This window comes from Ammospiza nelsoni, chromosome 2 (genome assembly GCF_027579445.1).
Source record: "Ammospiza nelsoni isolate bAmmNel1 chromosome 2, bAmmNel1.pri, whole genome shotgun sequence".
NCBI classification, from domain to species: Eukaryota; Metazoa; Chordata; class Aves; order Passeriformes; family Passerellidae; genus Ammospiza; species Ammospiza nelsoni.
The window spans coordinates 63,209,020-63,222,539 of record NC_080634.1 but is presented as its reverse complement, the minus strand read 5'-3'; the positions used below and the strand labels follow the sequence as shown (position 1 = coordinate 63,222,539).

The 13,520-nt window shown below is 35.2% G+C and overlaps 1 protein-coding gene across 3 annotated transcripts in view; it reads left to right on the top strand.

Annotated features, from left to right (window-relative positions):
- The window catches only part of DIAPH3 (diaphanous related formin 3), a 203,317-nt gene that overhangs the window by 130,574 nt on the left and 59,223 nt on the right, over positions 1-13,520 (top strand). For all 3 annotated transcript variants that reach the window (XM_059466391.1, XM_059466390.1, XM_059466392.1), the window contains one exon: positions 898-1,033. In XM_059466391.1, the coding sequence (XP_059322374.1) occupies positions 898-1,033 (136 nt within the window). The remainder of the gene's footprint in view (positions 1-897; positions 1,034-13,520) is intronic.

The following is a 13,520-nucleotide window of genomic DNA, read 5'->3' as shown; positions in this document are numbered from 1 at the left end:
TCCTGAGTGCAGTCTGGATGTTTTCCCACTAAAAACAAATGAGCTGCAAAATTGCAGTTTTTGCCTCAGACCTTGTGAAGATGTTTGTAAGAGGGGACACTTTAATATATTATCAGAGTCAGGGTTCTATGTAGCTGTTATGAAGAAAACAGCTTTCTGCAATGAAGAATAGGTGCGCTTATGCAAATGTAGATTCTTAGAGCACTGAGAGATTACCAGTGAACATAGCTGATGTTAAAATAATGAAAAGGTAATCCCAAAATACTTTTGTTAAAAATGTATTGAATGTAACAGAGTTCTTTTGCTTAGTGTCTGAATATGCAAAATGTTTTTATTTCAAAACTCTGAAACTCATTGTTCTGTTTTAGCTTCACTGGAAGTTTTAGAGTACATGTTTATAATTCTAAATAAACAGTATTGTGCAGATATTAACCAGAATTTTTAAACCTAACTATATAATGCAAATGTTGATAAGAATAAGAAAAATGCAACACTGTTACACAGGCAGCCTTATTTTGATTGGTGTAGTGGCAGCATGAGAAAGAAGAAAATGTTGAAATTGTTTTAGAACTACAAATCATAACATACATTTTTGTAGAACAAGGTGGTTTAGACATTTTGAATTCTTCCTACATGTGTATTCTTAAGATGCATTTCTTGCTGAATTTATAATCCTCATTTGGGAGCAATTAGTATGCTTTTAATGTATTTATTCTGAATTTGCTTACTCTTCTGAATGAAATGTTCTAAATATGTAATGTGAAATACTTACTTGATTTGATAAATTAAGGTGAGTTAGGGGTTGCAGTTTGAAAGCTTTTTTCTTTGTTTTTAAGGTTCAGCTTTGTTTTTGCTAAGACTTCCATTTTAATGGAACTCTATTAACTTTTTTCATAGCAAGCAGTAAAAGAAAATATGAGGAGAAGGGAAGCAGAAGAAAAACAGAGACGTGCTAAAATAGCTAAGGAGAAGGCAGAAAAAGAAAAACTAGAGAGACAACAAAAGAAAAAACGCTTGTTAGAAATGAAAACAGGTAAGTGATGTAGAAAATACATTTGACCAAGCATTTTACTGGAAATAAATCTTCTACTTTTTCATTATCTGAATGTGCTATGAGACAAAAAAAAAAGATGAATGCTTTTTCATTGATCAAAGTTTTCAGCAAAGAGGTGTTTATATTTGGGGTTTTTTTAATGAGCTTTCCTAATCGCCTGGAGTTATAAAATAACTCAAATTGCTGCTTTTTATTTTTCCCTTGGAATATATTGAACCTTGTGTGACCACATGTAAGTTCAGTTATGCTCAAAATCCTTTATGTTACTTGAGAAAAGACATTTTCCAAATCACAAAGCCATTTTCTTTAACTAAGGTTACATACTCATTTTTGTTCTTTTATAAGACTAAGCTCTTCCTGAATTACTTGGTATTTTTCTTTGAGTATGTCAATTGTTATTTTAACAGGTCCCTACTGAAACACCTCAAAAACCCCTTCAGCCATGCATTTTAAAAGTTACTGGTGCTATATTGTCTTTTGTACCAAAAGAGATGGCAGATACTGTGGGTTTTCTGTTACTAAAAGAGGTGTCTGATGATCCTCTATATGCCTGTATTTTATCCTAGGCTGAGCTTCTGTAGTCCTTCAGAATGATACATGACTTACTGTGTAAATTGCCATGAGCTTCTCTTTTTCTTTTCCTGAGCAGATCTTGTTAAACAGTTCTCTACCTAAAGCCTGGTTGGCACTTTGGCATAAATGATTATCTGTCTCTTCCAGTTTTCACTAATAGCCAGAGTAAGTGTGCTTAGTTTCAGAGATGTTTCAGACCAAAAGTCTTTGATTCATTTTTATAAGCCCGTCCATGTTTTGAGTTGTGAGTTCTTGTGGGAAATCAGGCAGCTGCTCTCTGGACACAGAAATTCTAAGTACAATTCAAGACCCAATCAGAAAACCACCAGTGACAATCTTTTCAACGTTCACCGAAGATAGAGGAGGCTGCAGAAGACTAGGAAGGGGTAGAAGTGGTGTCTGTCTATATTTATGCGTGGTTGGAAATGTTTCACACAACATTTCTCTCAGACATTTCTCTCAGATTTCTCTCAGTATGTATGACTGATAGTATTTTGGATGAAAAATTGATAGTCTTTTAGTCCAAGTTAAAGCTGCTCTCAAGTCCTGTTCTTCACAATGTCATGTTCAATCTTCCCAGAATACAGGTGCCAGCATTGGAGACTTATGTGTTATATACATATGTGTATGTAGGCCTCTGATTGTGAACCTTTCCACTTCAGCTGATGTGGCAGGGAACTAAGTACTGTCCTCTACTTCTCTTTAAGGAGCTTGGGGTTTTGATATCATGCAAGTGTACAGAAAGATGCTTCTTCTCCTGTGAGTCATGGAAGGTTCAGTTTGAAATGGCTGCTCTAAACAGCAGATAGTAGAAGATGGTGTTAAGGTCACTTCAAGCTATAAATATCTTGAGCCTGATATTGAATAAATTGGCCACTGATGAGTTATAAGGTTTCTTGTGCCTTTTTGCAACATATTTTCAGGTCTACTAGAAAACTTGAATTTTGGGAGTGGGAAGGAAAGGACATGTGGTAGATTTGTTTGTCAAGGAGGACCACAACAAATGTGTGAAAAATGGGGTTGTTTGTTTTGGTTTTTAATGATGATAATTATTATTATTTTGACAGTCTTACCAAAATTATACTTACAGTATTTAATTGGAGGCATAATGAAGCTCTGATTTTTTGGAGTTACATAGCCAATGAAAAAAAAACCATTATTTTTTCCTTTTTCCCTTTTTTTTCCTAGCTATGATTTGTTCATTTAAAGGCTGTCTTCTCATTAAGAATCTGTAAATCAGTCATGTCTGATCTTCTAAAAATTTCATAACCAGGTCCTCTGTCTGTCAAAATATCAAAACACTCTTAGCTGAAGTGTGACTGTGGAGTAACTGATTTTTGCTGCCTGTTATTTCTTTATATGGTGACTAGATCACATGTTAGATTTGTAGGAACATTATTTCAAATATTGCTCGAGTAAAAATCATTGATGTAACCAAACCAGAAGTTATTTTTGGGGTTTCAAAGAGGTGTATACTTGGTAGAAGAGAAAAGATGGGAGCATATATACTAAATAGTTCTTCAATGTTTTTAATGTTTTTTTTTCTCAGTGGATAGATCATAGTGTATTCTACACCTCAACTCTTTTTTTGTTTTTTTTTTGAGTAACATGGCATTTTAGCTGAAAATGATTTGATGATTAGGAATGGCTGTGAATCCCTGTACTATGTGCTACTTCATGATTTCTTAATTGTTTTTCTTAAACTTCTTTTAAATACTCTAAGAAGCAGTGTCAGCAAAAAACAATAAAAAAATAATCCAATCCCATTTTACTGGGCTGACAGTCATTAGCAGCCCTGGTTGTGCTATTATCTTACCCTTGTCACTATAATGTGTTCTTAGTACCTATCAATCACTACCTCTTCATAGTGTCCAAAATTTAATGTCAGGATAAAATCCCATGGAGTTGATACTGTAGTGTTGGTGATCATGCCTACCAATGATGTTTCTAGTTGACAAGATGAGATACTGAAATTTCAGAGGTTTTCTACAAGGGAAGCTAGAACTGAAATAGATTTTTTTCCTACTCTACCATCTCACTTTCTTTCTCTAGGCACAGTTTTGGACTTTATTTTTTATAAAACGGTTTAATTCCTAGATAGTTCAAATCCTCTTATTGATTAGCTCCCCAGGCCACAGCAATGCCTTTGATTTTCTCTTGCTTAGCTGCTGCTCCTTTTCTTGAGGTAAAAGCAATCTTTCAGTGCTTGAGGTTGTGCTTTTATTCAGTGACTGTTAATTAGTCATTAGTGACTACTTTATGATTCTAGAACTTCTCCTTCAGCCTATACTTCATGCCTTTCAAGACCGGAGGTGCCATCCAGTGCTTAAACAGGATTTTTATCATCATCTTAAGCTTGCATTGTTAACCATTGGTCTCATTTACTACACAGATATCTAACCTTCCCCAGATTCTGCTTTTTTCTTGAAGTCCTTTTCTTTGGGTTTCTTCATCTTTCATCTGCTTTTGGAAGCTATTTGAAGAGGAAGGATTGTTGCCTGTCTTGCTACCTTTGGCTGCATGAGGTGGAGGAAACTAATTTTGCATAAAAGTAATCTACATAATACTGCAAAAGTTTTTAGTTATTTGGGGTTATTTGCTGACTTTTTTCCATTAACAAAAACTTAATATTGAGTCATAGAATAATAGAATGCTAGGGGGTTGGAATGGAAAATAAAACCCCAACCCCTCTGCCATGTGCAGGGACACTTACATTGTAAAGTAATATGTAACAAAATATAAATTTTATTAAAATATACCCAGTATGTGACTTGAGTCATTAATTTGCATACAGTGTGTTAGGGCTGTATTTATACCAGTTTTGTATGAACTACAACAAAAAAAATGAAGACTACAAAGGTCATATTAATCCAAAAAAACCCCCAATCTGGATTAAAGGTAACTCCTCAGTTTTAGTTTAAACTAATTTCTCCAGGATGAAAACAATAATTTTGTTAGTAGTAATAGACATTTGTGACAAATATGAGTTCCAAGGTAGTCCTGTAATATATTGGCCTTCTCACAAACTATAATAATCTTTCTTAGCCTGTGTTGTGCCTTTGATATGCAGGTGACAACTGAGCCATCTAGATCCCAGGTATGCTCTGTCATCCATGCTTCTATATCAGGCTTCTTTTGCCATACTGTTGCACTGTATCAGTGTTGATATGGTCATTTTCTCAAATTAGATAAACACGTGCACTTTGTGATAAGTCTTCGTGAAGTTTATTTTTTTTATATATCTCAGATATACATGTATTAATATTTTATAGTTTGTGAAGTGTGTAGTATTTAATGAATATGCAGTACAGCATGTTTTAGGAAAACCTGAAAACATTTTACAGCATGTTTTAGGAAAACCTGAAACATTTTAGGTAGTCTTTACAATATATATTTTAACTTCTGCTAATAAAACCACAGATTTCTGTTATTATATGGAATAGTTTCATTTGCCCTCTTGCAAATTGTTTTTGAGATTTGCACCTGCAACAAGTGTCAGATTTACACACCTCTAAAGTGTAGTTTGCTAAAAGTCTCTATCTCTACTTTACATCTTAGCAACACCTTCATGTCCTAGTGGTCACAGCTCAAATAGCTCACTGATAAAGAGGGCTGTGAGTCTTCAGTTTACATAGTAAAAGTACCAGCTTCATATTTTCCTTTCAGCTCCATCCTAACTTGAAAAGTCAGTGGACTTCAGTAAACATTTTGACTAAGTAGTGAGTGATACTTAGCATTTTGAAATTTATGTTAATAAAATCTGTCCACTGAATATTCTCTAGACTACAAAATTATACTCATCGTGAGATACTTTACTTGCTTTTGTGAAGCCAAATCAAACTATCATACACTACTCTTCCAAAGGTAAATATCCAGTGAAAGGGGATCTTTATGTAAATGCCACTTGTCTGCATACTATTAACATTCAGATACATACTTCCTCATGCTGTTCAGATTCTTAGTAGAAGTACACCAATCAATTATTTTGATCTTATCAGAATGTAAAGAATTGTATAGCTGAGATAGTAGCAGCTAAATTTATTGCAATATAATTGAGAACTCCATCATTGTGGCATCTTCATTGTGTCTTACTTTGAATGCTATTTAAGTAACAAGCCACTATTATCAGTGGTTATTTACAAAGATTGCCCTTTTCTTGCATAAAAGCAGTGAAGTAATGCCAAAATGAAATATCTGATTTCCAATATAGCATATTAGTTTGTTCTCAGTTGTGTCATTCAGTTTCATATTTATAATCATGATCTAGTTTTAAATAAGTTTTAGTTCATTTAAACACTTATGACTTTATTTGCAGTCAATTTTGCAGCATTTATTTTTGCAGAGGTTTTATATTGTTTATCTCGTTTTGGAAAAAAACAAAACAAAACACATTCCTGTCTCACAAACTTGCTAAGAGCATTTTAGGCTTTGGTTCTTCAAATATTTACTGCTTTATTATTGTCTGCTAAGTTGAGCAATATGAATATTTTCATTAGTTCTGTAGTGTTCTGCAAAACAAAAGGACACCATGGATGCCAGTACTGATAGTTTAAAAAATAAAAGTAGTCAGTGTAATTAGGTAATTAAAGTTCAGGTTCCAACAGATAAAATGCTTGCCTTTAAAATAAATTAAAAATCCCCAAAGCTATTTATATTAGTAGGTACCCTCAAAGACCCTACTTTACCTGCTTAGCTCAAGTTCATAAGGCCTCCATTTTATTAATTTGTTCTCACTAGAGTAAGAGATTCAATACTCCTCAAGAGTACTCCTTTCCTCTGAGGGGAGTGAAGGACTGCAAAAGTCATTGAAATGACATCATTAGTTTCTAACATATGTTGGCAATTTGTTTTTTCAAAATTTCTACTGGGATAATATCCTGAAAAAATACAGATTTTTGGACAATAGTATGTATATTACTAGCTTTTGGGAATTTAGGAGTATGTTTCATTCAACTAAATTAGTAAATTTAGTTGTAAAGGGGATATAAGATCTGACAATGATACATAAGAAGAAGTCCTAATATCCTGCAAGCATTTGGTGTAAGTTATTTTCTCCAGGTAGTTTCCCCTTTCGGAATTTCAAGTGCTCCACTCAAGTTGGTTCCTCCCTGGTGCTGGTAACTTTTTCCTCTTGTTCCCTGATTGCCTCCACTTATCCTCAAATTGGGCCCTCTTCACCAAGAGGATTCCTGAGGTCACTTTCTGTTATTTGAATTCATTCTTAAGAATCACTTTTATTAGGAAGCCAGTGGGAAATAACTCTTTTCCATAACTGTGAGGAGTGTAAGCTCTTCCTCTTATGTTAAATTACAGTGGCAGAAGCAGAAAGAACTCTGAGACCTTTCAGAATTGCTTACTCAGTATTTACTCATGTTAATATTTACTGGACAGTTGGTAGAGTAGATCTAATTTTTGCATAATGTCTGTTTACAAAAAGAAAAAAGAACAAAAAGAAACTCATACATATGAGGAAGGGGATGTGAGACGTTGGCCACAAATCCACCAGAAAGGGGTTATCACTTGATACTTCCCTAAGTATGGAGGTTATTTTTCAGCTACAATTGCATTGTTTTGACAGTAAAGTATAAATCTAGGTAAATTAGCAAGAACATCCAGATGTTCCCTCAAGAATAATTGGCACATACATGCTTGAAAAAGGTTCCAGAGAATGATAAAATACAGGTATGTTTAATAAAAAAAAAAAAATCTAAGATATTCAATGTGATACATCTGATGTAAAACATCTGCAGAAGCCACAGCAAAAGATGAGATACAGCAAAACCTTATCTGTTCACAGAATTTGATGTTTTTAGTGCAAAAAAAGTGAACTGATCTGAATGTATATTAATCTAATCAACAACAAATAGTCACAGCTTGTGCTCTAACAAGATGTCAAAGGTGTTAAGTCTTCTGGAACATGGAGGTTCATGCACTTATTTGCAGCCCATGGGCTCAGAATGCAGCAACTGCTGTTAGTTTGTACTATGTAGAAGCTCTAAAAGAGCAAGTTATTTAGAAGAAACAATTATTTTCCTTCTGAAAATTTTACTTAGATGTGGAATCTTTGGAGATAGCAGCTGAAAAGCATTTGTGAAACTGAGGTTTACACAAAGCCCAAGGGAAAATAAATAACAGCTGTATTTGGAAGACAGAAAAATAATTACAACAAACAGAACTGTTGAAAAAAATTAAGGGTCAATAAAGAAATGTCTGTAGATGAATATTCTCATAAGGCTTGCCATTTATGTTATAGCGGGAGAATTTCTCAACAAATGTGAAAACAATGCTGCAAACTTAAAATGGCATTACCATGAAAAACAATTACAATCTCTGGAGACATCTTTGAGATTAAGAGCTCTAACAGCTCTAATGTTTGTACAGATAGTAGGTTTTGATTTAAGTAGGCATTTCCTAATCCAAATACTGCCTCACATCTCCTCTGTAAGGAAGTAGACATCAGAGTCCTCTGGAGTCTCACTCCTGCTATATGATGCTTTTATTCTTTCTGGTTTTTTTCTGTATCATAAAAAGTTTCTTTTCTCAAGTTGCAGAGGAAGGGAGGAATAAATATCCTTACCAAAGCGTTGGAGGATATGCTTTATTTTTACTTTCCTCAGTTCAAGGTTGTAAAAGAGCCAAGAACCTGCTCTGTAATTGTTGGAAAGTTAGCTGATGAGAAGGTCATGTCTCTGACTCTTCCTTCAAACTGAGTCTGCTGCTGCTTCTATTACTATGTTGTTTGCTAGGACGCTTATCTTCACTCAGCAATACCTCAGTGGTTGTACAGAAGTACAGCCTTGTTACTGCATACCAAAATATTCTTGCTCTGAAGCTTGCTGACAAAAGTGACTTGATTTCTCTGGCAGCTTCTCCCTCTTGAAGACTACTAAAATCAAATACAAAGTCTTTGAATCATGAACAGCTGGAGACCAAGAGACCATTCTATAAATGTAATTATATATTTTTCCTGTCCTTTGTATAAATGTTTGCTATTGGCTACTAGTGCACAAAGGATGCAGGGGTAGGTGGGCTGTTGATCTGATTTTTCTGGGTATTCTTAGGCATTTACACCTACCCAACCCAAGACCAAAGGGTCTTTCCCACCCAAAGCTGCTCAGAAATTTTCCTTAGAGTAAGCTCAGTCATTCAGTCCAGTCTGAACTTTATCACTACACCCATGAAAAAATATTTAACCTGAAATTTTTCTTGAGCCCCTTATCTCTGTAGCACAACTTCCAGTATGAGCAATCAATGTGTATATTTTCGAATTGATTGCCTGTTTATAAATTTAAATGGAAACAGTACTGGTCTCAATAAGCTTCTTCAGAGGCACACAGTAACCAAGAAATAAGATGTTCACACATACTTACACAGGTGTATTATGTCCAGCTCCATATATTCTTTTAAGAAGCTGTGTTCAATAATAATGCTCCTATAGTTGTTCTTCCTGCTTTCTAAATGAAATTGTAATAGATTCATCTTAATAATAGATGTTTGTATTTTTTTCCTCCTGTGAAACAAAACTAGTGAAAATACCTGTTTCTGGCTAATCTGGAAAGCAGATTGGTTGTATTCTTGTCAGTGTCATTGGAGTTGTCATGTGTAAGGAAAATGGGAAACTCCTTAATAGTAAAACATGTTGACTGACTTCTTCATCTGTAATCAATAGAATCAACAGTTCTTGCTATTAGCTGTCCTTTCAAATCATAGCTGTAGATAATACGAGTGCTTAAGTCTGATCTGTTTTGGTTATAAGTGGTTAGATAAAACTAAAAGAAACTTAACATTGTTCTCAATTTAGCAGCTTTTTTCCCCACTGAAAGGCACAACATCCATAGCAAATAGGAAAGGGCTATGAAAAGATTGAGACTTTTAAATGGCTATTAAAAACATTAGCAGGTAATGCAATATAAAATGCATTTCTAGACTATCCTGTATTGTTGAGTTGGTGAAAGAGTAGGTGTGTATGCAGAATTCAGTGGACTTAGTGAAAAGGCAACCTCTTTGTAATCAGTTTGTGCTCATTGCCTACTGTCCTTTCTGGGCATCTCTAAGACGAGTGATGCAGTCCCCTTTACACCCCACACTGTTCCCCACAGGTGTTTATATATACTAAGATCCCTCTGAGCCCCCTCCTTTCAGGCTGAGCAGCCCTACCTCTCTCAGTGTGTTCTCATATGAGAGATGCTCTAACCTCTTTAGCATATTTGTGGCCCTTGACTTTGCTTGGATATGTCTGTCTCCCTTGTACAGGGGTGCCAGAGCTGGGCTCTGCACTGCAGATGTGTCTCACCAGTGCTGAGAAGAGGGGAGGATGCCCTCTTGTGACCTGCTGGCAATGCTTTTCTTTGGTCATCTTTGCCACAGAGCCACAATACCTATGATCAGTATGTTGTCCACCAGAGTCCCCAATTATTTTTTTTAAAGATGCTTTCCAGCTAGTTAGCCCCTCATCAGTGCTCCTGGATGAGGATTCACCTCATCACATGCAGGTCTTTTGTTGGAGTTCCTTAGGATGCTTATGTGTCGAGCTGTTCAAGGTTCTTCTGAATGGGTCAGCCATTATTTTGAATTTTGCACAATATGCAAACTTGATCAGACTGCACTCTATTCCATCATTCACGTCATGAACAAAGATATAATAAATATTATCCCCAGTATCAAGTCCTGGAGTACACAATTTCAAAGGCTTAGCTTTCTGTTAATTCTTTTATAAGTCCAGTTTACCTAGATGTCTTTCAGAAACACTTGCTTTGAGAGTCATTCTACTGTATCTGGCACCAATATAAATAAAACTGGATAATCTCTGTGGAAAACTCAGTGTGAGTTTACAGTGGTTTTTTTCTGTTGTCATAGAAAGAAGGTACTTAGAGACTCACAATGAACATCAGAAATGTTTTATTAACATTTTTATTAAAATGTTCAATATTAAGATGATTTCACTCTCAGTCCTATTATTTAAATGAGAAATTGTAATCCAGCTGAGATGCAAGAATTGGTACCTTACACCACTGAATTATTTTTGTATGTCATAAAGAGCCACCTCTTACCACAGCTTACCTTTTGGTTTGTCATATGAGCAATCTCAAATTAAATTTGTGTTAAGTATCAACTTTAATTACAACAGCTGATTTGAAAGGGACAGCTGTCTTTCAGACTTCATGAAGAGTGGAGTTCATTTTGAATTTAACTTGTTTTAAGCTCTCTGGAGCTTGGAGCCCTGTTTGTTATTATGATTAGAGTCAAATGTATCTATTTCTAAATCATAAAAGCACTCTAGGACAGCTCAACAATGGGCCAGTTTATCAAGAGCAAACAAGATGGCAGGAAACCCACTCTTCTCAGCTCAATTTATGGAATAGGTGCATCAGTCATTAGGAGAAATCATACTTTTTTAGATTATACTTGCCAAGGGCTCTGAAGCACTATCAAAGGCTTTCTACTTTGTGTTGGGCATAAGTAAGAAATGTAACTCTTCTGATACTGTACTGCAGTGTTGATTTGGAATGTGAGGTATGTGTGTGCATGTGTTTTGCTTTTGGAAGGGCTGTTATGTGTCCTTCGCCTGAAGTCACTGCAAATAATGATACTTTTCTTAAGTTTCATTTAATACTTCTAAATGTAAAAGGAGCTGTCCTTTCAGCCAGTCCATTCAAGGCACACTTGGCACCTGTTTCTGCTTTTAACTGTACACTGGAAATTTTCTTTTTCTTACTGTATTGTAACAAGGTTCTTCCAAAATTTTATCAGTGTCAAAGGAACCCCTGTGTTCTGGGTCATGGCTGTAGTTTGTGCACTGTTATTGAAAGTCAGACTGATAGCCATGTATTCCTTAAGTCACCTGTCAATGAAGATTACCTGGTTGCTGCTATGGCTTTACCAGAAAAAAATTAAAGCCTTATAAAAAGTTACCAGAAAAAATTTAAAGCCTTATAAAAAGTTCGAGTTGAAGTCTACATATCCCATGCATTTTCTTGACAAAGTTGTTCTTATCATCCACCCACAGATCCTTTATAAAATTGTATCTGAATTTCATTGGAATGAAGGCTCAGAGTTTAGGTAGTCATTTTTAAATGACAACCAAAATGTTTCAATGTTTACATTGAAACATTAAGTTTGCTTTATATGTTTATGTTTACAATGTAAAAGCCTTCAAAAAGTCTTCTACCCTGATCATATACATGGCTGAAAAATCTAGAAATTGTTCACATCAGCACTATGAATACTGCACAGAATCTGGCTGCCTTACACACTGAGAATGAAAAGATGGACCTCATATCCAAAACATTAGAGCCCACTGCTGCACTGATGGCTTCAATTATTTTTCTCCCTGGGATCTGCTGTTCTGCTTCCTGGAGCCTAAGTCATTCAAAATAATGCATGCTTAAAGCTTTCCTCTTGTGATTTTGTTCAGAGAATGTTACTTCAAATTATGAATAAGGCCTTTAGTCAGCTGAGCAATGCTTTGTAGCCTGCATTAATCAAAATCAGTCCTTAACTTGTAAAAGCAAATATAAAGGACTTCTCATGATGTCTTTAAAGTAAAGATATAACAATAATAAAATTAAGAGATATAACTTTCTTTTTTCCTTCCTTGTGCAAATAGTCTGGAAACATCTTAGCTGTCACTGTCCCAAGCCTGGCAATCATTTGCCTCTGAAATTTTTGTATGTAAATCCACAAGACAGGAGGGAGCTAAACCTTGAAGTAGGCTGTGAAGGGCTTGCATTTTAGTCAGTCAAAAACTGGGTGAAGTATGTCTAACTTGAATTATGTCCTGAGCTGAAGAGAAAGGAAGAAACCAGTGTGTATTCTAGCAAACAAGAGTAAAAAATCATCAATTCTGGTATTTGCTGAATTGAGAGGATTTAATTCTTAAGATGAGGAAAACAAATCCAATGCCCTCAGCGCTCCAAGTTTGTTGTTGATATATACGAAGGTTTGAGTGCTGCCAGGAAGTTATGTCAAAGATGAAACGAAGATAATTAAACTCAGCTAACCAGCTGACTTCAGGAGTGGCCCTTGAGGTGTTTTGCATCCTTTTCCTTCTGTAACAGGTATGGAATCTGTAAGGTTTCTTTTTAATGTAAGTATTTGTCCAAGTTGTGTGGTTTTACTTTCACACGAAACTTAGTGTTTAGCTTTAGGAGCTGGTCCTTTTCGTTACCTGCAGTATAACAAAAAGCTGCACATAGTTGCAATGCCATAAATAAAGACAGGTGGAAGATGATAGTCAAGATTCCTGTAGCTAAATCTCATAAGTGTACAGCTTGAGTAAGCAACATCAACAGTAACCATGCTAAAGAATCCATGGTTTGCTTTTCTGAAACTTCTTGGTATTTTCCTCTGTGAGAAGAGTAGCTGAATAAAGCTTTGATTCTGTGAAAAAGGAAACAGGCATGTTATTATGTTTTCTCCTGGTAAAATGAACTTTTGGAGTCCTGGTGTTCTGTGGTTTGTTTTATATTGGACAGGTCCAAGGAACTGTAAAAATAAAGCATTTTTCATCCAAAATAAGATTGTTACAATACTCTTTTTTTAAAACCACATTGCTAATGGTATTTGTGATTCTATCATGTCAGTGGACTACTGCTTCTGGGATTATGGTATATATAATTTGTTCTTTATAAGTACATGAAATGCAGGTGTCACTACTAACTGCAGTATCTGTTGCTATCATTATAAGACATTATAGGTGCACATGTAAAGCTAATGATACTCACTGCACTAGAAGAGCAGGGTCTTTAATATTCTTAACATTTTTAAAGATGTAATTATGAAATTAGGTAGTTTATATCTGACTTGGCACTGAAATGTCAAGGGCAAGACTCACCGGCTACTTTGGAAAGTTTACTTCTCCTTTAGATGGTATTTAAAAGACAGTGGTATGAGT